At 35.5% G+C, this 27,117-nt stretch overlaps 1 protein-coding gene across 1 annotated transcript in view; it reads right to left on the minus strand.

Moving 5' to 3' along the window:
* Positions 1–27,117, minus strand: part of USH2A (usherin) — a 681,041-nt gene that overhangs the window by 550,478 nt on the left and 103,446 nt on the right. The window contains exons 11-12 of the mRNA XM_032319004.1: positions 8,104–8,299; positions 4,056–4,697 (exon numbers count right to left, since the gene is read on the minus strand). Coding sequence (XP_032174895.1) covers positions 4,056–4,697; positions 8,104–8,299 — 838 coding nt within the window. The remainder of the gene's footprint in view (positions 1–4,055; positions 4,698–8,103; positions 8,300–27,117) is intronic.

Below are 27,117 nucleotides of genomic sequence, written 5' to 3' on the forward strand. Positions count from 1 at the left end.
GTGGGGTTTGATCTCACAACCCTGAGATCATGACCTGAGCCAGAATCAAGAGTCAGATACTTAATTGACTGCACCACCCAGATGCCCCACCCCTGGGGTAATTTTTTTTTAATTTTTTAAAAATTTTTAAATAACATATAATATATCATTAACCCCAGGGGTAGAGGTCTGTGATCACCAGGTTTACACTTCACAGCACTCACCATAGCACGTACCCTCCCCAATGTCCATAACTCCACCACCCTCTCCCTACCTGCCTCCTCCTGGCAACCCTCAGTTTGTTTTGTAAGATTAAGAGTCTGTTATGGTTTGTCTCCCTCCCAATCCCATCTTGTTTCATTTATTCCTTTCCTACCCCTCAAACCCCCACTCGTTGCCTCTCAACTTCCTCATATCAGCGAGATCATAGGATAATTGTCTTTCTCTGATTGACTCATTTTGCTCAGCATAATACCCTGGGGTAATTTTTAAATGTAATTATGTATAACTTCGGGAAACACTGATGGGCTTATCCACCATGGAGACACTGCCCTATGTGCCCTATGTGCCCTATGTGCCCAGGACAGAGCACTGAACAATGTCAAGAATAGCCGTTAGACTTGTAGAACAAATGATCTGAAGACTCCTGGAAATGAGGTCCGGGTGTTACAGTTCATGTGGACCACGTGTTTCATCTACAATGATGGGAAGACTGTGGAGGATGGGGTGATACAGTCTGACTGAGGTTTGAACAGCATCACTTTCGCTGTACATTAAGAAATGTGACTGGAGGGGCACCTGGGTGGCTCAGTGGTGAAATCCTCTGCCTTCAGTTCAGGTCATGATCTCAGGATCCTGGGATTGAGCCCCACATCGGGCTCTCTGCTCAGCAGGGAACCTGCTTCCTCCTCTCTCTCTGCCTGCCTCTCTGCCTACTTGTGATCTCTGCCTGTCAAATAAATAAATAAAATCTTTGGGGGGGAAAAAAAGTCTTTAAAAAAAAAAAAAGAAATGTGACTGGAGAAGAATAAAGAGGAGAAAGGAAGTTTTAGGAGGCTTGTCAGCTAGTCCAGAAAAAAAGATGAAAAGGGTGAGTGGGGTATTGAAATGTGGACCAGTTCTGGATCTATTGGAAACTGAAAGCAACAAGACTGATTTTGATGAAAGCGACAAGGGTTGTGGAACCAGAAGGGAATCAGAGGAGAACAGTGAGGATTTGGCTGAAAAGATTACAGCCCAGAAACTACTAGCACAGCATTTCAGCTAAGCAGAGTTGAACAATTTTTCCCTTCTGAAATCCCCAAAAATGAAATAAAAGAAAGTAGAGGAGATGAAGCTCAGCGGCAGATGTCCACCAGGAAAAGCTAAGCACTTGCCATGGAGAAGCCAACAGTCAGCTGATTGATTCAGGTAGTGTCAGTCTAGAAAGTAAGGTTTGGAATTGAAGATTCCAGAGGTTTCTGAAGTCAGGTGTAAGAATAATTCATCATCTCCCCAAACAGAAGTTTTTCCCTCTTGCATTCTGAAAGAGGACAATGAGTGTTCTCTTTAGAAGTTAAACTGGAGAGTGTATGGGTTCAGAAAATCTAAGGACACAGTGCTATAGGTGAGTACAGGGATTATATATAAGTTGCCTGTGATGGGTGATTTCTTGTGTCAGCTTGGGTAGATCTGGAGTCAGTTGTTTGGTCAAACACTAGTCTAGATGTTATTGTGAAGGAGTTTTACAGATTTTCCCAGAATATAAGAATGCTCATCTACAGACAAAAGGGCCCACTGAGTGCTCAGAAAAATTATTTAGCGAAAGCACCTCATCATGAAATTGTCAGAAATGAGGGATATAGAAATAGTAGAAGCTTCTAAAATGTAAGAAAGAAAAGAAAGATAAAGGGAAAAAAGGAATCTTATTGGCACTGCAAAAAGGTAATGGTGAAATAATTTTTTGAGTGAAACTGGTAATGGTAAAATTTCAATAGTTATTAGTGTGGAATACAGTTATTTGTCGACATTCAAAATTCTAAAAAAAATTACTTTTTTCTCTATAATCTTTCTCACAAGTTACTGGAGTGTGTTCTCTACTGAATACACATATAAAATAAGAAAAAAGAAGAACACATAGGATTTAGGAAATGGGACCCAACAAAGGAGATACGTGAAAGAAATTCTCAGTAGCGCTGATGTATATACACATCTCCTATTGGTTCTGTTTCTCCGGAGAACCCTTATACAGATACTCCCCTTAAAATTCCTGATTATTTCTCAGTGTGTTCAATTAAACCACCTACTGAATGCATGCAATGTACCAGGAATTACATTAGTATTGTGACTATACACGTTAAATAAGGCAATCCCTGCTCTCAAGATACTGAAACTCTAACCAGGGACATAAGCAACTACCCAAATAAATAAAATACAAGAATGCCTTAAATATGGTGACTATTTTCATTAATAAGGATGATCTCCATTCTATATTTTTCTTAAAAGGGAGGACAATTTGCCATAAACCATGCAGAGAGAGAAACAGAAATGGAGTATGTCCTAAAGAGAGAGGGAGAGGGAAAGGAAGAGAGAGAAAAAGAGAGGGAATATGGAAATGATTGAATGGTTGAATTAATGGACATGTATCAGAGGGAGATTTCTGGCTCCTGAGTTCTCACTGCATTGCTCCATATCAGGTTCTGTGGGACAGCCAGTGATAATACAGCCTCCATTTATACTGAAGCCAGTTCAAATTACTTTCTGGTATACACATCTCAAAAAGAATTAACTATTCATCAACTCCATCCCATCCATCCCTTTGGATTTACTTGTCCGATGTGAAAGGAAACATATGGCTCAATCCTAAACTTGTTTCCTAGTCACGGCAAACTGGACTTCCACTGTACCCATTTCTGACAAGCAAATCTCCCTTCCGCTTGGTACCACGATCTTTCTCGTTTACACAGGTCTAGATAACTTAGAGTTGGCTGCGTAGACAGAATAACCATTAGCACAGCTATTAAACAACTAATAAACATGTATATTCATTATGACGTTATGATAGTTTTATTATAAAGAAAGTATACTGTTTTAGTTAGATCATATAAAGGCAAGGAGAAAACCATGAATAGGGTCCATCTTCCCTCCAGTTGGCAAACACTTAAAAAGGTAGGTGCAGTGAGACTAAACAGTAGTCTGTTTTGCAAATTTGGTGACATTTAAAAATTCTAGAGACGTCTAGGTGGCTCAGTTAGGTAAGCATCTGCCTTTGGCTCAGGTCATGATCCCAGGGTCCTGGGATAGAGTCCTGCTCATTGAGGGGCCTGCTTCTTACTCTGCCTGCCTCTCCCCTCTCTCTCTCTCTCTTTCTCTGACAAATAAATAAATAAAAACCTTTAAAAAATAATTCTAGATACCACTAGATAATGCTAGAACATACAGCCCATTTAGTAAAAACATCGGTCAGCTTTATTCAGAAAATAAGTTCATCATCTGAATATCTGGCATGGTATAGATAATTAACCCAAGTTTTCACTTCTCTGGGAAACAAAATTTATTCTTGCTTTTATTAGTTCAGACTTTTTGTGGTTATTTGAAGGGAATTTACTTCAAATAGAGATATTAAGTATAAATTAGTTTTGATTATAAAATGTCTGATTGACTGGGATTCCTGTAAAGACTCATCCCAAATACATCAATAGAGACAGATATGCCAAATAATCTTGAACATATGGAATCGTTGTATCTGTATTTGTTGCTAATATAAATACAACAACGTTGTTGGAAGTAAATTTTCTTAGAAGTCCCAACCCCGGGGTGCCTGGGTGGCTGAGTGGGTTAAGCCTCTGCCTTTGGCTCAGGTCATGATCTCAGGGTCCTGGGATAGAGCCCCACATCGGGCTCTCTGCTCAGCAGGGGGCCTGCTTTCTCCTCTCCCTCTGCCTGCCTCTCTGCCTACTTGTGATCTGTCAAATAAATAAATAAAATCTTAAAAAAAAAAAAAAAGTCCCAACCCCAAAACAAAGAGGAATCATCCAATATGGGATAATGAAAGGAAAGTCACTGTGCACTGAACACGTAACACCCGTCTCTCTTACCTGGTTGACAATGATTACACCTTCTTCCCTGCCGATTAGGCAAACACAGGCACTGGCCACTGATTGGGTCACAAGCAGTCCCAGGTAATGTCCCCAAGGAGTCACACTCACACATCTGGCAGCCTTGAAAATTGTCACTGGTCAGATTGTACCTGTGAGGCGCACACTGATTACAGTGAAGACCTGTTACTCCTAATTTGCAAGGACATTGTCCTGTTGATTTGTCACACAGCAGAGAGCCATTTACCGTCCCAGTCTTATCACAGTTGCAAGGCAGACAGAGGAAAGAATTATTTTGCGGGAGGTAGAAGAATCCCTCCAAACATTGGTTGCACTGTCTCCCTCCTACCCTGGGCTTGCAGACGCACTGCCCTGTCCTGGCATCACAGACGGTCCCAGACAGGGATCCAGCCTCATCACAGTCACAGGCCTTACAACTGGCAATGTCCAGTCCATAAAAGTGTTCTCTGCAGGTGTCACACTGAGGTCCTTTGGCTTCTTTCTTGCACTCGCACTGCCCAGAAAGAGGATCGCAGAATTTGCTCACTGAGCCATGGACATTGCACCGGCAGGGTTCACATCCATCGTTGTTAAAACTTCGGAGGAATTTAAATCCAAAATTGCAGTGATCGCATCTAAGCCCTGAAGATAAAATTTGTTTAAGAAAGTGAAAACGTGGAAATGATTCTATTCATGCTTTCAAGATAAACCACGCTCCTGCCAACATGGAACACAGACACAAAATGTTCTCCCGGGGAATACCACGGAGGCCTGGTCATAGACTCAAAATACAGTAATGATACTCACATGCGCAGTCATACGAAACTTTAGTTCTGTAACGTGCTTTATGAAATTTTATTCCTTAACATACAGAGAAATGCTCACTAGAAATGTGGCTCTCTTCCTCTCTAACAGATATGAAAATGATTATTTTTAATTATTTTACGTTAACAAATGTTCATGGAAAAGAACAGGCAAGGAAATAAATTTTCAAAGCTACCCAGAAGAATTTACATATTACCACATTATTTATTTTCCTAGAAATCAGATGATACACCAATGTTTAACACAATCGGAAGGTGATAGCTGTTTTTGTGTAGCAGAATATATGCTTCTGAATATTGCCTCTTTAAATAATTAATATAAATAAAACTTATCCAAAGCAGTTTTTGTTTCAAGGCTTGTATATGCTCCTACATTTTATTATTTTCAATTAATATAAATTATACTCTCCTTGGCTCATAAAGCAATCACATCGCTTATCATATCGTGTGGTTCAGGACATTCCTCTTTAAACACGAAATAAATTCTGCTGTTACATTACTTCTATTTAAAGGAGTACATATATACATTTCACAAACAGAGAAAAGTATTTTATGACCCAAACTTAAATCTCTGACAACTTAGGTGAGTTTCAGACAGAGCATTAAAAGGAAAGAGAATAAAACAAACAATTTTGAATAGTAACAGTAGATGCAAAATATTCCCTTTAGATAGTTCCCACACACCTGACTTTAAATAACTGGCTACATGGGGTTGAATCAATGGAAACATTTATTTCAAGCTATGATCGCAATAAAAAAAAATTAGTCCTAAAATAACAGTCAAAAACACACTCAGGAACTCATATGTAGAAAAGCATTTCTTAAACTGGAAGGAAATGCATAATATATATGTATATATATGGATAAAAATTCAAGAACTCCAATGGAAGGCAAGTTCTTTAACAGTGATGAATGACTCACCTAAGGCATATCATTTAATTTCAATAAGGAAAATAAAAAAGGACCACTATTGCTGCAAATTTTAAAAATAACTGTATTGTTAACAAGAATTATGACTCATTTTGAACTATTAAAATTGGTCTACATGGATTCATATCATATCAGTTTTAAAAATATGCGCAGTGCTTATTTGAATATGCCATACATATTCCTGACAGGCAATCTATTCCTAACGATACTCGGGGAGGCCTACAGGGCATCACATTCGGTGTTAACAAGTGCAGGCGAGTTAGCACACTTGGCATTTAATTCACATTCTTCTCCCTTTTTATTCTAGATGAATGACCTACTTTAATAAAATTATTGGTGCTAATGTATTTTACTGGTGATAGAATCATTAGTAAGATTTAACAGTTTTGTTAACTCGAACAGTTTGCTTTCTGAAGCGTACACAACATACACCAGTATTTTTGGCTTTTTTTTTTTTTAATTAACAAGGTAAAATTGAATAAGGGTATTATTGGCTAATCCCATTAGGAAAAGAAACCTATAAAAACTTACCAAGTTTGTGTTTTTATTCAAAAGGCTGCACGTGCAGAAATAGCTCTAGAAATAATCATCTCAAAATGATGATTTAATCTTCAAAAATATATGTCTTTGTATTTTCCTACAGAAAACTATCTGGATCAATAAGACACAGAGATGGCAGGGAAGTCATAACACATTCTAAATAAAGAGCAAATTTTGATTTCCCCCTTTTCTTAAGATCGGGGATCCAACCATCACAGGAAAGACTTCATTGTTACAGAAAAGTAAACATTTCATTGTCGTTATAGGTCTATCCTTGAATTTTGCTTTCTGATCATGAATTTAAAATATATTTCATATTAAAGGACAAAGGATGACACTAGATAGATTGAATTCAAGGGTCTTGGAATTCATTTAGCATCACAGATAACACTTATAAAAAGATACACTGCTCTTTACAGGTTACGCCTTCCTTTTTTTTTTTTCCCCAAAAAGTTAGTTTTTGTATGCTTGAAATGCATAGGACAAGTATATCAGAGATTTTGATGTAACCTGTCTTTAAACCAGAGAAATCTTGTGTCATATCATTTACCATGTCCATATTTTTTTATTAAATTAAAATGAAATGCTTGTCTGGCTGAATTGTATAAAATGAGGTATATATACCTACGTATAGAAAAGATAAAGAATTAGGTTTAGACTTACAGAACTGTAATAAAAATGTTATTCAGAATATGTTCATCTGTATATGTATTTGTATGTATGCATGTATGTTTGCGTGTGTGTGTGTGTGTGTGTGTGTCTGCCGGGCATGTTTTCATTATTACAAGGTTCAGGTTAGTGTTAGAAAAACTACGGAAGACTTGCTGTCTTGAATGACAATAGAAAGGTACAGGTCTTTCTTAAACTTCCTATGTGAACCAAGACATGTTCCGTTAAAATACAAGACTCACTTCATCAGGAAACTTTCCTCTCATAATATTCTCATATATCAATATTTCAAAGTGCATTATGTACATAGTGCATTTTGGGCACTTGATAAATTTTGTCCTTATGTGGCTGTGGTTCCCCTCAAAAATGCTGGATGTAATAAATTGCTATAATCAAATCTAATTTCTGAAAAATACCTGTGGGAGTAACAAACAAAAAAGCGGGTCTTGTATAAAAAAATGATAAATAACACTGAAGGTAGCTGTTTATTATAATCAGCTTGGCACTGAATTACAAAATTAAAATTATGTGGCCCTTTATAACTAACCCTACCAATACACATGATCTGTGGAATTATGTTGACTTATTTTGCATTTCATAGGAACAGTTCAAAGAAATATAATAGAAAAAAATGGAAAGATTTATCACAAAGGACCCTGTAGCACAGAATATTTTGAAAAAATCCATTTATTTTGGTCTATTAAGAAAACTAGCATGGAAATGATTTGCTTAGAACTCATTAAGTGTAAAACATTTTGAAAAAGTACTAATTTTCTAAAAGAAACATCTATGCAGTAAGCAAATTATATTTTTCTATGACTTATTAGTATGGGACCATGTGAACTAAGGCATCTACAGAATAAAGAAACTTCTAAAGGGTTGATTAAACTAAGCTTCAAGCTGTAGTTTGATAGAATTATTAATTTAATCATTTTTAGACAGTTAATTTCATCCAAATTGTTTTTTTTTTCCCAGCCTGCCTTGAGCAAGGAAATTTGCTTTGCTCTTCAGTTAAGAAATCAAATAGAGAATTTTATTCCAGATGGTAATAGAGATGTGACTGTAAACTTTTGCATTACACATACCAATAACATTTGCTTTGCACTTGCACTGGCCTGAATTTTGGTGACAGGTAATATCTCCATCCACTGTCCCAGAGGTACTGCAGTTACAGGAGCTGCAGCCATCAGGATCCGACTCTCGTAGATTGTAGAATCCATTTTGGCACTGATTGCACTGTCTTCCAGACACATGTCTCTTACAATTACACTGGCCTCCAATCTAGAGGAGATACAACATTTTGTAGAACGATGAACGTATCTATTTTTAGATAATTTGCTCATTAGGTACAAGACAGGGAGGGAGGGAGGGGGAAAAAAAAAAAAGAACTTTAAACAGACAAGAAGGTAATAAGGTACGTTTCCTCCTGACACAAAACAAGGGAAGCTTCAGCAGGGTGAATATATAGAACTGAATGAAAATAAACCCCGAAGAAGTCAGTAGCACGGGACTAAAAGGGAAACGTGGAATTAAGCACTGAGCGCCACAGAAAGAAATCAAAATATAGTCCTGTGGAGATTGAAAATAGAAAAGAGCCGGCAGTTAATTTAGTCTCACGATTTTACCTCTCTGGTTTTTTGTTCCTCTCATCTACTATCTCATCGACCCAAACTTGCTTGATACGTGGTGCTTAAATTAAGGATGGATCTTTCTATAGTAATATCATCCCATCAAGGTCTTAATGTTTAAAATAAGTTCCTTGTTAATGGAACCATTTGTGCCTACTGATAAAGAACTTGAGAACTTTAAAAAAAAAAAAAAGTTCTGCTTTTAGGAATATTTCAGCATATTTATAGTTTATTTGTAACATAACTTAGTCATATTAAGTATCGTTAGCTGATTTATATTGTGGTAAAAATGCAAAAATAGTTATTTGTTTCAGAGCACAGTCAAGTAAAATATCAGCTGAAAAAGAGTATTTTTCTTCTTCAAGCTCCTGAGAATGAAATACACAAAATATAGAATGCTTATCTACTATATGCATAAATAATACTATGGTGGTTAAAAAAAGATAATTAAGAGCCTAAGCTTTTCAGAAGGGAACATATGCATGTAAAATGTGAAACTAATATGAGAAATTTAAAAATAACTTAGGATTTGCAAAAGAGATGCCAATGTAGACATCAGATCAAATCTCCTGTAAAGTCACAGGCATTTCTTCCCCTGATTTCCTCTTACATGAGCTGAATCTAGCTCTCCACAATTGGTGGCAGGGTTGTCACCCAGGGAAGTAACCTATGTATAGAAAGGTGTGGCTTGATTTACCTGTAATCACAGGTATACTCAAAAAGATCAGTTTGGGATTCAGTTACAAAGATGTAAAAAAGGGTTTTTTAATTAAGGAATCTTAAAGAATCTATCACTGTCTCATTCTTCCTCATCTCAGGTATAGAGAATATGCTGGAATCATTACTTAAGGGTAAAATAATTGATGTGAAAATGTTTAGTACTCTGAAAAATAGAAGTGTATACATGCACCAGTTATACTTGTATATTAATAATGAACCTCAGTGTCAAAGATACTTATAGGTCCATAAAGATATGCAAAGACCATGAATGATCCTTTGTACCTTGCTACATTCCCCACCCCACTCTTACCCAGTCCATATAATCCAGATCATTACTCAAGATGGAGATTTGATTTGGTTTGCAAAAATAAGTGGCATTTATTGGTGAGTATGTGTAATACATAGTCATGAAAATCTACTAGGCCTCTGATTATATACTCTACTGCAAATAAGAGAATATGGTTTTACTACCATTTCCTTAACCTAAAATTTGTATAACACATAATTTATACTTTCTTTAAATGAGCCATACCTTAAAATGTGGCTTAGAAGTAAATTATAAAGGCTTTCTTGTTTTATGAAAAGTTTTATTTTAAGCAGTTTCTCAAAATTCACCTGAAAATACAAATTTACATCTGTACAACTCAGCTTCATTTATTTTTTAAATATTTAATTATTTTTATCTTAGAGAGAGAGCGCACGCTCATGGAGGGTCAAAGGGAGAGGGAGAAAGAGAATCCTCAGACTCCCCACTGAACATGGAGCCTGACACAGTGCTCTGTCCCAGGACTCTGAGATGACGACCTGAGTCAAAATCAAGAATCAGATACTCAGGGCACCTGGGTGGCTCAGTTGGTTAAGCAACTGCCTACAGCTCAGGTCATGATCCTGGAATCCTGGGATTGAGTCTCACATCAGGCTCCCTGCTCAGCAGGAAGTCTGCTTCTCCCTCTGACCTTTCCCCTCTCGTGCTCTGTCTCTCATTCTCTCCCTCTCAAACAAAATATTAAAAAAAAAAAAAAAGAATTGGATGCTCAGCCAACTGAGCCACCCAGACACCCCTAGTTTCATTTATATTATGGCACATATATCTATTTAAACTCTAAGACCAATTCTTGTCCACCAAGAGGTAGAAAGTGAGAAAGGTTTGCTTTTCCCCTTTAAAAATATACTTCCAAAATGTCAGATACAACATTTTTCTGTTTCTATGCTCTTTGGTAGAATACTTTTGCACTAGCCCAATTAAGTAATACAGCTCTGAATAAGCCATGGGATGAAAGCTACAACACAAGGAAGATCGTCATTGGTATTACAATAGCAATATGTGGTGACAAATAGTAGCTACATTTCTGGGGAACACAGCATAATGTACAGAGTTGTCAAATCACTTTGCTAAACATCTGAAACTAATGTAACATTGCATGTCAACTGCAATAAACATAAATAAATGAATGAATGAATAAATAAGCAAATAAATACACACACTCCCCCAGAAAGATAAGGTAAAAGCTATATTCACTAAAAATATAGAAAACAAAAACCTTAAGAAAGAAACAATCTGTGGAGGAAGGAATACATTAGGCAAAATAAAAATCTCAATAAGAAGATGAGAAGAGAAAGTTGAGAAAATTCTTGGGAAAGAGTAATAAGGATAGAGATGTAAACAAAATAAAAATAGAGCATTTCCAGATGGACAAAAGTAGAAAAAAAAAACCATGAGGGAGGAGAATATCAAAGAATTAATACAAAATAAATAGTTTTCCAGACATGAAGCTACAGTTTAAAAGGGCTCACCATGTGCTGGTGAAACTAATTGGTGGGGGTGGTGGGGGTGGCAGGGAACAAAGGCAATGTCATGTACAATCTCATAAAGCATTCAAATACTGGAAATATAAGGGACAAAAACGTCCAGAAAAAAATAAATCCCATATAAAAGAGCTACAGAATATCACTGAAGTGTTCTGCATTTTTATTGAAACCCAGAATACTACATCATAACTTCCAAATTATGAGCAAAATTATTTGCCAATCTAGAATTCAATACCAGGTCAAACTATCAGTTATCACCAAGGAAAGAATAATGACATTTTTCAGGTATGAAAGGATTTCAAAAATCTAACTGCCTCTCTTAGGAAGCTTGTGGGGGATATGACTCCAGCAGATCAAAAAGTAAATGAACAAGAGCAACAACAACACAAGGCATGGGATCAAGGAGATGAAGATTCAGAAGCACGTGGCGAGTCTCGGGCTAGCAGCTGAGCAGGAGGCCTAGAAGGCCATTGGTCCAGACTAAATCCAAAGATGGAGCATTTGAAGAAGGTGAGGCTGTACATATGGAATAATTGTACCTGGACATGTAATTACAAATTTAAAAAAGAAAACCTTATAGATATTCATACAGCAAAGGTGTCAGCATTTGGGGGGAAAATTAGGGACAGACATATAAAAAGCTAAGCAGATATAAGCAAAGGAATTATTCAACATTAATTATTAAATTATTTTATCTTTTTAAAATTATTAAATATAGGCAGAATAAAAGATTATGGATATTTTTGAAGATAGAGTCAACATGACTTGCTGGCAAATTATACATAGCTGCTAAGAGAAAGACAATTCAAAACGATATTATGGCTTTTGACATCAACAACTGGAAGGACAGAGTTGCCATTAACTAAGATGGGAGAGGCCATGAGTGAAGCAGATTTGGAGAGAAATCAGGAGACCAGTTTGGGACATGTTAAATGTGAGATACCCCTCTAGATATTGAGTATTTAATTTAAAATATGAGTGTGGAATTCACTTGAGCCTTGCCTGTGCGTTGACAACATCTGAAGCTAAGTATCACCAAGGGGGCAAATAACAGCTTATTTATTAGCGTCAAGGGAGGACAAAGCACAAGCATCCATGCTGATAATGCAAGGGAAGGGAAAGGTCAAGGGCAGGCCCTGACTCACCGCAGTATGGCCTCTCCTTCCAGGTGCTGATGTCTACCCATTTGTAGCCTTCACCAGTACTGAGTTCCTCCCAAGTTAAAGCATGTTTCCCTCCTCTGTTATCCTAGAGCATGTTATTGCTATATTATACCACCCTGCAATTTTCTAGTGTCTAACTTATAATTATATGCCTCTCTGAAAAATAACTCTTCTCAGGGTATGGCTGTATGCTGTATGGCTCAGCAATCAAAGGGCCATAACCTTGTGCACCTTTCTACCACCCATGGATCCAACAGAATGCCTGATGCATAGTAACACTTATAATATTTCAGGCAGAGTGCTATAATGTTGTATGTATTTTTTCCTATTTATTAACAAATAATCCTATGAGGCATATAATATCCAAAGGAAAATTATATGACTTTTCCAAGACCTACCTTAAATGGAAACCAGGAGCTCGATGTATGGTTGCAATCCTACCTGCTTATGCGCTATGGGATCGAGCCTTAGAATTTAACACTCGCTCCTGTTCTGTCTCAACTAAATGGTTTAATTTCCTTAATCACTTGGATGTGGCATAATTACTAGTCAAAGTGTAAGCTATACTCTGGCCCCTAAATCTACCTAAATCTTAATTTGTCTATAAAATGAGCATAATTATATCTACATCTGCTGTCAGGATTAACTGATACTGTTAATATAAAAGTATCTAGTATCCTCTTTGGATCACAGTAAGGACTTGATAAAGATAAGGTATCATGATTACTATGTATATTTCACATTGGTATCAAACAAATATATTAAATTCATCAAATGACTGAGAGTCAAACTTTTTTCACCCTTCTAGAATACTTGTTGGGTACATGGCAGGCAGGCACCTGCAAAGTAAAAAGACCACTCATTTGCATCCTGAAAGATTTGGATGTCCTCTCCAGCTACATAGCCTCTTTTCTGTTCCTTGAACACATTAGGGATTTTCCCACCTTAGGATGCTCACAGAGGCTGCCCCTTCTGCCTATGACTCTTATCCCAGATTTCAACACAACTAACTCCATCACGTCCTTCAGGTCTTAAATGTCACCTTCTTGATGAGACCTGTCTTGACTATAGATCTGAAATGGCAGGTCCCTTTTTTAAAATGCCACTCCCATGGTGTTCTACACTGTCCAGTTTCTTCCATAGCACTTTACTTAGTAAATAAACTTATTCTTACATTGACTGATGTTGGTCTTTCTCATGTACTCCCCAAACCCCATTATAATGGAAGCACGGAAGAGTCATTTTACCATTAGTGAAAGGCATGGTACTTCATTTTGCAGAAGAAACCAAACCTTGGACAGACAGGTAGTAAATGTCCTAATGCCTAAATCCACGCTCATGGCCAATGTGCTAAATTCACTCTGCTTGTGATAAGTTATAAATCTAATGATAGCAGCAGGAAGTCAGGGTAATGGCCTATGCCTGTGAGGAGAATCAGGCAAGCATTCTGGTTACTACCATTTTGTGAACTTCTCTGAAGAGCACTGATGTTTGCTAATGGCTGCTATACATTGCCTCATGACCACACTCAGGACCTCTCCATTTTGGACCACACTGCAAAAGCCTGCTGTACCGGGCTATGTAGAAATGGTAGATACACACAGTCCATTGTGTGACAATTCAAGCAATGAATTTGACAGGGATATTTGTGACAGTTGAAAAGAGTAAGATTCTGCAATAATTGTCTTAGCTTTCTCAGCTCTCCTTTCCATTAAGAGATAAAACTCCATCAAGGTGAATTCAAGGCACTGGATAACTCCTATATGATTTATTTTGTGTTTAAGGAAAATACAAAGTATGATTTCAAAATTAATAAATTAGATGAGCACAATCAATATATAGCAGAGGTTCTCTGTAATACACATTATATTTTAAGTAATCTAAAACAACCCTTCTAAAACAGCAGAAATATATGTCTTCCTATGTACTCATCTGACTGGTGGTAGAAAAAAAATCTAATATGCTATAGTTTACATATTCTCATTGAACTCACCAAAAGCCAATGAGATAATGCTGATGTTGCCAAGCAGAGTAAAAATTTGAAAATCAAACTCAAACGTTTAAGAACAGGAAGTCTGCCCTGAAAATTAAAGTGGATTTAGAGGGTATTGTTTGAATAGAAAGGAAATACAAATGAGGGCAAAAAAAAAAAGACATCTTTTAAGCATTGAATATGCTCTTCAGAGCAGTCTTTTCTTTTGTAGAAACTAGACTTTTCTTTTATAGAAACTCTTTAACTTGCATTTTCCCTGTTGAGGAACTCATGCATTCACATAGTTATTCAGCAAACGTTCGCTCATATATAACTATACAACACGGTATGCATCTTGTAAGTTGCATAAGGTCACATTACAAGAGAAATATCTCTCGGTTCCCATCACTTCTTCCCTCAGAATTGTCATCAGTACCCAACAAGTACATATAGAATGATTCTTATGTATCTCTTCCTTTCCCTTCATCTATTTAATAAACTATCAAATTTTAATCTACTGCAATTCTGGTAATACTCCTGTGAGGAGGTGAAGTGGATTCTGAAAATAAGAGAGCATACATTCTATAAAAAATAATTAAAATCAAAGTCATTTTTCTTTTTATTATCACCAGGTTCTAGCAATTCTATATAATGCTTCTGATACATTTCATCAGTGGGGTGGACCACGTCCATTGCCTCCTCCACTCTAGGACATCAACCACTATGTTACTTCTGTGCTCATGGAATTCTATAGTTCCCTTTTGCTTACCTAAGAAAGTCCAAATTCCATGATGTGGCTTCAACATGCCTTTTTAATCACTCATAACATAATGCTACCTCAGGGATGGCCCCAGAGTTTCCGTAGGAAGGGCTGGATGGCGGCAATCTGACTGGAAATGTTGCATAAGGATTTGTTTTGTAGCTATGTGTGCCTTTTCCTTTTTTCATTTTGCACTACATCTGACTACTGGTAGGACTCTGATTTGAAGTCATAAGACAGAACATCCTTGTTTTGTTCCTGATAGACTTATTTTAAATGGTTTGTCAGGTTGTGGGATGAGGGTCAGCTAGCCCTCACAAGATGACATGGCAAGTGTATACTTCTCCTAGTTTTCTAAAAGGTTATGTAGAACTGATAGGATTTATTCCTTTACATTATGAAAGAATTCACCAGTGAAGTCATGCAGGCCCGAAGTTTTCCTTCTTGAAAGAGAATTCTGAAATTTGAATTTTGATTACAAATTCAATGTCTTTAATTTGTATGAAGTATTTAGATTTTCTATTTCTTCCTAGGTTTATATGAAAGTTCTATTTCTTCTTGTAATAGTTTCATGTTAACTTGTCCATTTCACTTAGATGTCAAATTAGGAAAGAGTAATTCATGATATCAAGGTGCTTATAGAACATGCTGTAATGTCCCCCCCTTTTTTTACAATTTCTGATTTTAGCAATTTGCATTTTCTCTTTTTTATTGATGAGTTTATCAATTTTACTAATCTTTTCAAGAAACTAACTTTGAGTTTGTTCATTCTCACTACTGTTTGTCCAATTTCTGTCCAGCTGACTTTTCAGTCTCTCTTTCCCCCTTTCCTCAACTTACTCTGCACTTCATTTGCTTATTTTTCCTTTCCCATTACCAATCTTCTGGCTGAGAAAGTAGTCAGCTTCACATTGATGCCCGGCTGCTTACCTGATGAAGAATCATTTTGCCATTCATTCCCACTTGTCTTTAGGGCCTCTTTTTCAGTTTCATAAGGGAATAAAATTACCCATAAAGAACCGAGTTTGGATAAGTACTGGAAAAGCTGAGTTAGTGCAGTTGGGCATTGTGGTGGGTAGGTAAAAAGTGGAGGGAGGGATAGGCTTTGATGGATAAAGTAGGTCAAAAAGAGAGGAGAAAAGGGAGCCATCACAGAAGAAGGTAAACAACAGGAACTTGCTTGGGCTTGCATTTTTCCATGTGCTTTATATGTTTAAATTAGGCAGTGAAAGTTGAAACAGATCCCAGAGGAATCAGGAGTAATAATTATATGGCCACAGAGTCCTAAAGTCTTTCCAAATCCTAACATACTGACAGAACTAAATACAAAACAAAACAAAAAAGCCATTAATAATATTTATAAAAAACAAACAAACTAGGTGACCAGCTATCCACAGAAACCCCCACAAAGTAACAAGTGGGAAGAAACCATCAATAGTCACAAAGACCTGCATGATATCACTATCTGTGGGAACAAAAGCAGACAGAAGTCACAGAGTACCTGACTTTTGAAGGACCTAAAAACTAGAGAACCCAAAGTGTACTGTACCAATTTGAGAATGGGCAACCAAATCTGAAAGAGGTTACATTGACCCAACAATAGTGATTACAAGAGATCTGCAGTGGGAACTAAAGTCTGGAGTAATCCAGTTTCCATGATCTCTCAAAACAGACTAACCAGGGAACACTTCCTTGGCAAGCCCCCACACTTAGGAGAAACTATTGAGAGTGGATGGGCACAATTGATGGTTAATACAATACACAACTAAAAACAGAAAATCTGAAGTCAAGATGTGTTTATCATTGGCAATGAAAAAAAATCTTTACAAAGTTTCTCTTAAAATAACAATAGTAAATAAGACATTTACGGGAAGATAAATTTAATTCATTAGTTTCTGTTTCTGCTACTTACTATTGTATACATCTTGACTAGCATTGTGCCTGGTACATCATAGCATGCCTAAGATATATGTTTACTGATTAAGGAAATTAATTAAAGTCAGTGGTTACATAACTGAAATGCATTTAGGAGATACTGTCAAATATAACAAGAGTCATGAAAATCACAATTTCTACTCAATTTTGGTAGAGAATTAGTTAAGACTCTAATAGATTCTTATAGACTACCTGCCCCAAATTATTCTTCATTCAAATAAAAAAAACTATATATTCATAGTTTTCAAAATATTTATCTTAATCAAGCAATACCACTTTTAAATACTGAAAATTTTGGAATACACAAATCTACAACACATGTTCCGTGTATTCCAAAATTGAGTTCTTTGATTATCCACAACCAAATAACTCAAACCTATAGAATTAAAAGTCCCTGGAGGTTGAGCCCCAAAATCTTCATTTTTAAAAAGTTACACTAGAGATTCTTATGAACACTAAGATTTAAGAACTAGGGCTTGAAGTACTTGCTACCTAGTCTATCACCGCACTAACTCAAGTGGTCCTTGGGACTCAGTCTTACTCTTTTTAGTTCTTAGTTATGCATCTCATTAAATTATTGACAGGGATCACTGAGCATCAAAGAAACATCATCTTGCCAAACTGAGTCAATATTGAAATATTTGTGCTACTAATAATCTGAATGTCAGTTCTGACAATAGATTTATTTTAGCATTTTTTAAAAAAGCATTTATGAAATGTCTAATCATTTGCAGCATTTCTTGTACTTGTAAGGAAAAATACATCTATCTACCCAACCATCCAACCATCCAACCAACCATCCATCCATCCATCCATCCATCCATCCATCATCTAACTATCACTTGATCTTTATACAGTATATTCTCCTGGCCAGGAACTAGCTCAGCTCTAAGATGTGGACCCTAAAATCTACTACATATTTCTAGTATATATACTTCTTTTCTTAAGCTTCTGACACCCTTAAGAAATGTCCACATTAATATAACAGGCTACTTTCGTAAGATACTCATTTCACTTCAGAAATAAAGAAATGAACCTGCAGTGGTTTCTGCCACATATAAATATCTAATCACGCATTAGAGAATGCCAGGTGGATAATGCACATTATAGTATTTGTTTCCATTTAAACATTTTGTGATCCCGCTGTGTAGCATCTTGCTCAGTGGTCAAAGATACTCATTTGAGAAAAATTGGTGTAAAACCAAGATGTGATTTCTTTTCCATTCTACAATGTCTATCATTTGTCAGGTTGGTATATTTTTATAGCTTCCTTTCCCCTCCAAAAGGCATTTCTGAGACACTGTTTTCCAAACCTACCCACCATGATCTCTAAGAAGTAGTGCAAAAAGGTAAAATATTGAAGCACGCTCAAAGTCACAGTAGGCATGGAATACATTTGAGTGTTCAAGACGGAGAGTGGACAGAGGCTCCCCACACACTGTTGTTCCCAGAAATGTTACATACTTGAATGGTTTTAAGAGGAAATACTATAATTATAGTCCTTCTAGTTCTCAAAGGGGTATAATTTCATATTGCATCATTCTTTTTTTTTTTTTTTTGGTTTTAGGTCTCTTTCGCTCAGATATTAGAAGCTATAACTTGTGAAAGATGCACTCAGTATATGCCACCATGTTAAATTAGAACATTTCATAAATGTCATCTGAATGGCACAACCATACAGTATAGTCTTATTGTATTCTGCTGTAAAATTAATATAGTAGTTATTAACAAGATGGTATTTTGACTTTATCAAAGTGAAATATCTCAGCATTTAAAAAGTATTTACAACATAAGTAAATAAATTTTCTATATCTCTAGTTAATGGTGTATAGAAATATGCTGTTAGGAAAGTTAACTTCTTTAGTTTAATGACCATTTGCTTTTTTATTTTGGTAAAAGTGATCAAAGTTGCTGTGAATTTACACAGTAGAATGGCTGCTTACTATTATGTTAGTTTGTTGAACTGGTGAAAAAGTAAATCTCAAATATACTGAGAAGATGTCTATGTTAGATGATAAAGAAACTAAATAAATCGGGCCTAAAAGGAAATACCTCTACACAACATTCAAATTAGTTTATGTGTAAGATAATAAGCTGAATCTTTGGTATAAACCAAACACTAGGGAACTATATTACCTCCTCAGTATCACCAAAATCTCCATTTGAGAATTACATTGGTTCCAAGAAATTAATTTGCCAATTATGTACACATTTTTATTTCCTGAATATTTGGAATTTTTTAATAGTTAGTATTAAATTGGTAGGATTTGGAATAATGATCCTGAAACAAATGGATGTGTTTCCGTCGTACTTTTAGGTAACGTTTGCAAATACCCAGAGAAGCAATCAGCTGTGTGTTCCTCTTCTGGGTCAGTGCTGGGAACAGGTGTTTTAAGTAAGACCCAGCATCTCTAACCTCAAATAACATGAGTTTTGAATTTCTATTCTACCCCATTATTACTTGCGTGATCTTGAAGGAGTTATCTAATCTCTCTGAGCCTCTGTATCTGTAACTCCACAAGGGATAAGTTAATAACTCCTTCACTAACTTTGGTAAGGACTGAATAAATTGACTGAAAGTGCTTCACATAATCCTTCACACATGCCAAATGTATAACAAGAGGAAACTATGCGATTTTACAGACTAGTTTTGTCCTCATGCATTTTAAGCAATATGTCAACTACCTGACAATCTGTTTTACACATTTCAAAGTGTGGCCCTCTCCTACATAGCACAAAAACTTCATGCAGGTAGATCAAGGTGGAGACCAGTCCTTCAGCTCTCCAGGAGCTTAAATATTCCCCAGTCCTACATGACGCTGAGGAACCTAGGGTCCTTGCCACTGGTTCACCCTTGATGCTGGGAGTGCATCTGACTCTGGAAATGATCAGCACATTAGTCTGGCAGGAGAAGGGAGGCTGCCTATAATCTGTCCTGAATGAATCAGTGTCATAAACACACACACACACACACACACACACACACACACACACACACACACAGCATCAGTGATGTATTGACTGTCTTTTTAAAACAAACTTACCACCCATATCTAGTCCCCTTTTGCTGACATGTGCCAACACAGTTTTAGCAGACCAGCTTCCATGGGGACCTCTACCGCTAAATAGGGTTTACCTCCAGGCAGGCACTGCCTCCAATATTAATGGTCTGAAAACCCCAAGGTTCTGATGAGGTCCTAGATTCTCAGGGTTTCTATTAAACAGAAGCTACTGTGTCCTCTATGTAGAAGAGAGCATCCTTCTTATTCTTGGGCTACCTTCTGTCATGTGGACACTGAGCAGAGATGGCTGTCTCTTCATCAAGACCCTTTCTCCTCTTTCAGAGTACACAGTTGTATTTAAGAAGTGGCTCCCTAGCTGGGGGCAATATTTTTCTACCCTTCCACATAACTACTGTAGGCATGTAACTAGCTCTCCTCAACAGAATGATAACGGAAGTGATGTATGCCTTTTTTGGACAAAGACCTTCAGGAGGTGAAAGTTATTTCTCCACATTGCCTTTTCCTTTTCTAAAGGAAGGCAGAGCCAGACAATGGAAGTAGGCTATGTCCCTGAACCATCCTCTGCAGGAGAGCCACCAACCAGCCGGGAACTTGGAAAAGTTCTGTGAACAGGAAATAAACTCCTAGATTGGTTGGACCACTAGCAATTTGGGGATCAATTTGTCATATCTGTTAGTTTATCCTAACTATTATCAAGTAGTAAAGCAATGGACCTTGTATCCTATTATCCTACACTCGTTAATTAAATCAATATTCAGCATCCCTGCCAATTCTGTTTTCACTGTTGAATCTAGCCCTGGGGTATTATTATTTGGTCACGTTTTACACTGTAACCCTTGGGAGAAGGGAATTCCCAAGGACATGCCAGGTGTGTTCAAACCTATGTAACTCAAAGTAGCCTGAGGGTGGGAACCTCGGCTCAGTTATAGCTCCATCCATTTTACCTCCAGCAAGTTTGTACAAGCATTTATTGATAGATCAGATCCATGTTCCCCCTGTTTTTCCATTTATACCCTACCACTTTTGTTCTTATCCTTGGCATCTAGACCTCTACATTCTCAGATTAGTCAGTTAATACTCAGCTTTCCAGTGGCAAGAGAAATATTATTACTCATCTCTCCTTAAGTCTCTCAATGAGAGACCACAAATTTGTCCAAGTTTTCAAGTCTTTCTTTAAGTTCTAGATAAACTTCCCATCTTTCATATCCTTTACTATCTTAATGTTTATAGCCAATATCCATACATCATACTATTCAGGGTCACACTTTTCACAGACTGAGGAAATGTGTGCATTATTTCTATTTTTATACCTTAATATGTGGGTAACACAAAATATAAGGTAATATATTTCTGGAAAATTCACACAGTGACTTTTGGACATGTTGTGGTAATTGATGACAAATACGTAGTTCTCAGCAGATAAGAAAGCACTGATGAACTGCAAGGAATGGCACATTATGTAGAGAAAGTGTATTCTGCTCCATTTTTTAAATGTATTTCCTTGAGAATTATCCCTTTGGCAGAACAATCAATTCTCGTGAGTAGGGTCCTTATTCCTCATGATTCCATCTTCTTTGGGTCGGACCTGGAAATACTTCCTTCATTGATGCCTTTCCATTTCATTTAATTCATTCCAACCCCTAGTCTCCTGCCTTATTAATCTATTTTTTTAATATCTCTTAATCATCTTTCTCTGTTCTGGCTCTATTGCAGCAGTCTACTGATGCCTTATTGAGCATTACAATCAACCATTCTTCTTTCTTTTTATATAATTACAACTATATTTTCAGTTTTCAACCAACTTTCAGATTCCCTTACTGGTTGTTCCCCCCCCCCCATTTTTTTAATCACTTGGTTTAGATTCTAATTCTGAGGACACAGCTTAGAGTACAATTCTACTATAATTTAACAGAAGCTTGGTTGTATGGAAAACCTAGAAAACCATTTGCTTTTAAGATAGGAATTAGAAGACAGAACAGAAGCCCATTCCTGTCCAACTGTATATACTTATGCATAAGAACGCATTCATGTTTACCCCCTTTCTCTCTGACACACCTACATCCCGCTTCTTTTGCGTATACATCTTTGAAAGTGTTTTAGCAACTTGATTATTAAAGAATGGTCCATAGATCAGCCACAATGGCAACACATGGGGACTTCTACAAATGCATATTCTTGGTCCTCAATCCAGACTTCCTGAATTAGAATCTGCCTTCTTAAAAGACATCTGAGATATTGACAGGCACATGAAAAGTTTGAGAAGCACCGCTCTGGGTGATCTCCCCTGTCTCGACTGTTACAGTTTAACTCATGGTTTCTCAGATCCAAGAACACATAAAGGGCAGGGGCAGAGAAAGGGTGGGTTGGAGCCAATTTGCTCCCACCTTGGATAAGGAGCAGACTGGGCTCTCTCTATATATATGTACATTAAGAATGAGTTCATAGACTCTTTTCCAATACCTCAGAATGCTTTTTTTAAAATTATTTTTATTTTATTTTATTTTTTTAAGCATCATCTGGGTATGAGGCTCTATCTAGTTCTTCTAAACTTAAGTCATAGTAGATGAGAAAAAAAAGAACAGTCAATTTCTAACTCAGAAAAGATGTCAAGTAACTCATGCACTGACTTCAAAAGAAACAAGAGGAAGTTCAGTTAGATCCTGGAAAACTTGCATTATAAGTATCTGTGCTAATAGCCAAGGCTGGTTTTAAGATAAATGGACCTACTTTTCCCCAGCATAGTCAATTTTCATCTTTTTTTTAGCTCACATACAGCTTTTAGGTCTGATGAAGGTACTGAAAACTCTTCCCTCAAGAGTTTTTCCCTCAACAAACAAATACACAGACATATTACTACATAAATTTAAAGTTATATATGGATGGCCTAAAACCTTTCCATGGTAGCCCAGGGATCCAAGGACTCTATATTAAGGACTCCACAATAATAGCAATGACTCTTTTCCATTTTCCCCTCTCCTATTAATATTAATACTATTGTTATGCTTTAAATGTTCTATGTGTCTTGACTTTGGCATCTGTATTTTTAGGATTTAGTGACTCAGAGCATTACTTCATGCCATTCTCAAGATCTTGGCACTCACATGAGGAAGAATTATAACATTTCTTATAGAAGAATAAGGCAAACATGCCATATCTTATGAGATTGGATTGAGTTTCAAATGACAACTGCCAAAGGGAAAGTTCCCTTCCAGAACACAGAGCACACAACACCGTCACTCAGGCCATTTGGGGCTGGCTTGATTCCTAAGTTATTATAACAAAATGAGACTTGAACTACTGCCTAATTTCCTTATATGCTCCCTAATATTATTAAGGATTGCAATTGCATGATTTTTAAAATGTCCTTGAATTCAATTTTTCAGTTTATAATTCTGACATTGTTGACAACTTTTTTAGTGTGTGTTCTGCTATCCCATTGAAGATGACAAAAACTCACATTTTTAAGAAATCTTTTATTATTTAGCCAAGATGTATTTGACACTATATTTCCATACCTAGTAATAATCCATATTCTTTGTGTCTGTACTTAGAACATAAGAAAATAATAAAATCAAGGTAAATATGAATGTGGTTTAGAGAAAGTGTGGTTGTTTTAAATTCACAAAACCATTCTATCAATGTGTCTTCTCCCAGATTCTTAAATATTCCTCTCTGTCTACATAGCATATTCAATAAAAATTCTCTTTATTTCTGTCTGACTATGAAAATTACCAACAAAGCAAATTAGGGAGAGAACAAAGTAAAAAGGAAAAATGTTTTCAAAACAAAGAAAATTTGTTAACATTTTAAGGTATGTTTTTCCTTTTATTCATTTTTAAACTAGATTTTTGTACATGGAAAATATTATATGGAAGTATCTTTTATAGAGCTTTTTTTCCTCCTGTCCTTAATCCCACTCCTGAGATCAAAGTACATGTTGTAATAAATGTCAGTGTTGTTTTTCTTCTTAGCATGGAATATATCTCATTGAGTGCGTATACCACATTTATCCATTTATCAGCTAATGGACATTTGGATTATTTCTACATTTGATTATTATGAATAATGTAGCAATGAATGTTATAAACAAGATTATGTAAGGATATATATTTTCATTTTGTTTGGGTATATACCTAGTAGACAAAGTACTGGGTCATATAGTAACTCTACATTTAATATTTTGAAAAACACAAGACAGTGTTGTGATGGTATGAAATCGTAATTTAACTTCATCTTTTGCATATGGATATGAAATTTTCCCAACATCCTATGTTGAAAAGACTTTTCTTTCTTCATTGACACCCTTGTCAAAAGTCAGCTGAATGTAAAAGCGAGGATTTATTTCTAGACTCTCAATACTATTCTAGTGATTGATCGATCTTTCTATCATCTATCTATCCATCTACCCCCTTAAACCACATTACATTGTCTTGATCACTGCAACGTTACAGTAAATTTTGAAATTGGAAAGTGTGAGTCTTCCAACTCTTTTCTTTTTTGAGATTGTTTTGTCCATTTTTAAGTGCCTTGAATGTCCTTATAAATGTTGGCAAAGAAGCCAGGTAAGCTTTAAGAGGGTTGTGTTGAATCTGTAGATCTTTTTGTAGAGCATTAAAATACTAAGTTTCCAACATATGAACATGTATGTCTTTCCATTTACTTATGTCTTTAATTTCTTTCAACAATATCTTGTATTCTTCAGAATATGTTTTATACTTATTAAATATATTCCTAAGTATTTCATTCTTTTGATGCTATTTAAATAAAGTTGTGTTCTTAATTCCAAGATTGTTCATTGCAAATGCACTGATATACCACTGATGTTTGTATATTGATCTTATATTCTGCAACCTTGCAGAACCTTGTTGTTTATTGGTCCTGATAGCTTTTTAATTAATTCCTTGGAATTTTTTTGCCTACAAGATTATGTTATATACAAACAGAGGTAGTTTCATTTCTTCCTTTTCAATGTGGATGACTTATATTTCATTTTCTTGCCTAATTTTCCTGGTTAGAACTGACAGTACAATGTTGAATAGAAATGATAATAGGGGACACTGTTTTCTTTTTCCTGATCTTAGGGAGAAAGTACCCAGTTTTTCACTGAAGTATGGATGTATTATTTTTAGCTCTCCACTGGTTATTTTTTTGAAAACTAAATAACAAACTTAATAACACCACTAACTTTCTACTTTAAAGACAGAGACAATAATGCATGTTAAGTCTCTTCTATTTCTCCTTTTTAATTCATCATCTTCAAATTGATATCTATCATCTGTGTACAGAAATTCAACTTTATATTATTTTTGTTTCATTTTATAGTCATTCTGTCTTCTATTCTTTGCCTATTGGTTGAGATTTATATCCAATATAAACAAAAATTGACTGCCATTTTGGCATGTAAATGTTATTATCACAAAACAAAAAAATTCGTTTAAAGCATAAAAATTCAGCAAGTATTTAATTAAAGAAAACATGCTTCAAGACTGTAAAGATCACAGATTCTTTTAAAATATATTTTGACTTATACTTACTTCTTTGTTTCATAACTGTCATTTCTTGTATTTAATGCTGCCCCCTCTTTATTGCCTTTTCATTTTCTTAAGAGATTCTTTTGAGAGCAAAAATCTTAATGTTGGTGAGATCTAGCATATCAGTATTTTTCTTTTATGGATCATATATTTAGTGTCATGTCTAAGGACTCTAAAAAGTCCTAATGTCCCCCCAATTTTCTCTTTGGTTATACCTTAAAAGTTGTATTTGTTTACATTTTACTTTTTAATCTTTAATTCATTTTGTGTTAATTTCTGTGATTATGCAGTGTTGGAGGTTCATTTGTTGAAAGACTCTCTTTCCTCCACTGAATTACTTTTGTACCTTCATCAAAAATTGGCTGATCATATTTATGTGGGATTTTATCTGATTCCTCTATTCTATTACATTGATTTATTTGTCTATCCTTCCCCAACACCACACAATCTTGATTAACATAACTATATAATAAGCCTTGCAATTGGGTAGAATGATTCCTACCATTTTATTCTCCTGTTTAAAGTTATTTTAGCTACACTGAAACTTATATGCAAATGTTACATTTTATCTTTAATACACAAATACAATAAAATATTTAAAATACTGTATAATATTTATGAAACACTTTCTAAAATATAGTATCTTATAATATTTCCATATAAATTTTAGTGTCCTATTATCTATTATCTACAGAAAGATCTTTTGGGGATTATGATAGGCATTTTCTATAATAACTTGTATATTACTTTGCAAAGTATAACTTGTATGTTACTTTGTCTGTTTTGATATCAGGATAATACATACTTTCATGAAATGAGTTAAAAAGTCACTCCCCCTCTTTGATTTTGCTCTAATAGATACAGACCTCATGTTAATTACTTTAAATTTTTGGTATAATTTTATAGTGATATCATTTCTTTTTTGTAAATTTTAAATTATGAATTAAATTTCTTAATAGTTGTAGGGTTATTCAAATGATTGATCTCATAATGGGTGAGGAGGCAATTTATACTTTTTGAAAAAGGGTTCCATTTCACCAAAGTAGTAAAATGTATGTGTGTAGAATTGTTGGTAGTTATTTCCTCATTATACTGTAATGTATGCAAGGTGTATAGTGATACTTCTTATTTCATTTCTGTTACTAGTAATCTGTGTTTTCTCTTTTTGTCAGTCTTGAAAGAGGCTTGTAATTTATTTATCTTTCCAAAGTTCCATTATTTTCATTGATTTTCTTTATTTTCTATTTAAATTTTATTTTATTTTTAACTTAATTTTATTTTTTCAGTGTTCCAAAATTCATTGTTTTGATTAGTTTTATGATATCATTTATTCTGTTTGCTTAGAGATTATTTCATTCTTCTTTTCTTATTTCCTGAAGTGGAAATTCAGATTATTGATTTGAGACTTTAATCTTTCTTAAGCTAGTACCAAATAGTATAAAATTCCCTTGTATCACTGTAGAAATTGTCTTTGTTTTTTAAATTTTTTTTTTAAGAAATCGTCTTTGTGTTTTTTTTTTTTTTTTTTTAAAGATTTTATTTATTTATTTGACAGACA

The sequence above is a fragment of the Mustela erminea genome, chromosome 17 (assembly GCF_009829155.1).
Source record: "Mustela erminea isolate mMusErm1 chromosome 17, mMusErm1.Pri, whole genome shotgun sequence".
Lineage (NCBI taxonomy): Eukaryota > Metazoa > Chordata > Mammalia > Carnivora > Mustelidae > Mustela > Mustela erminea.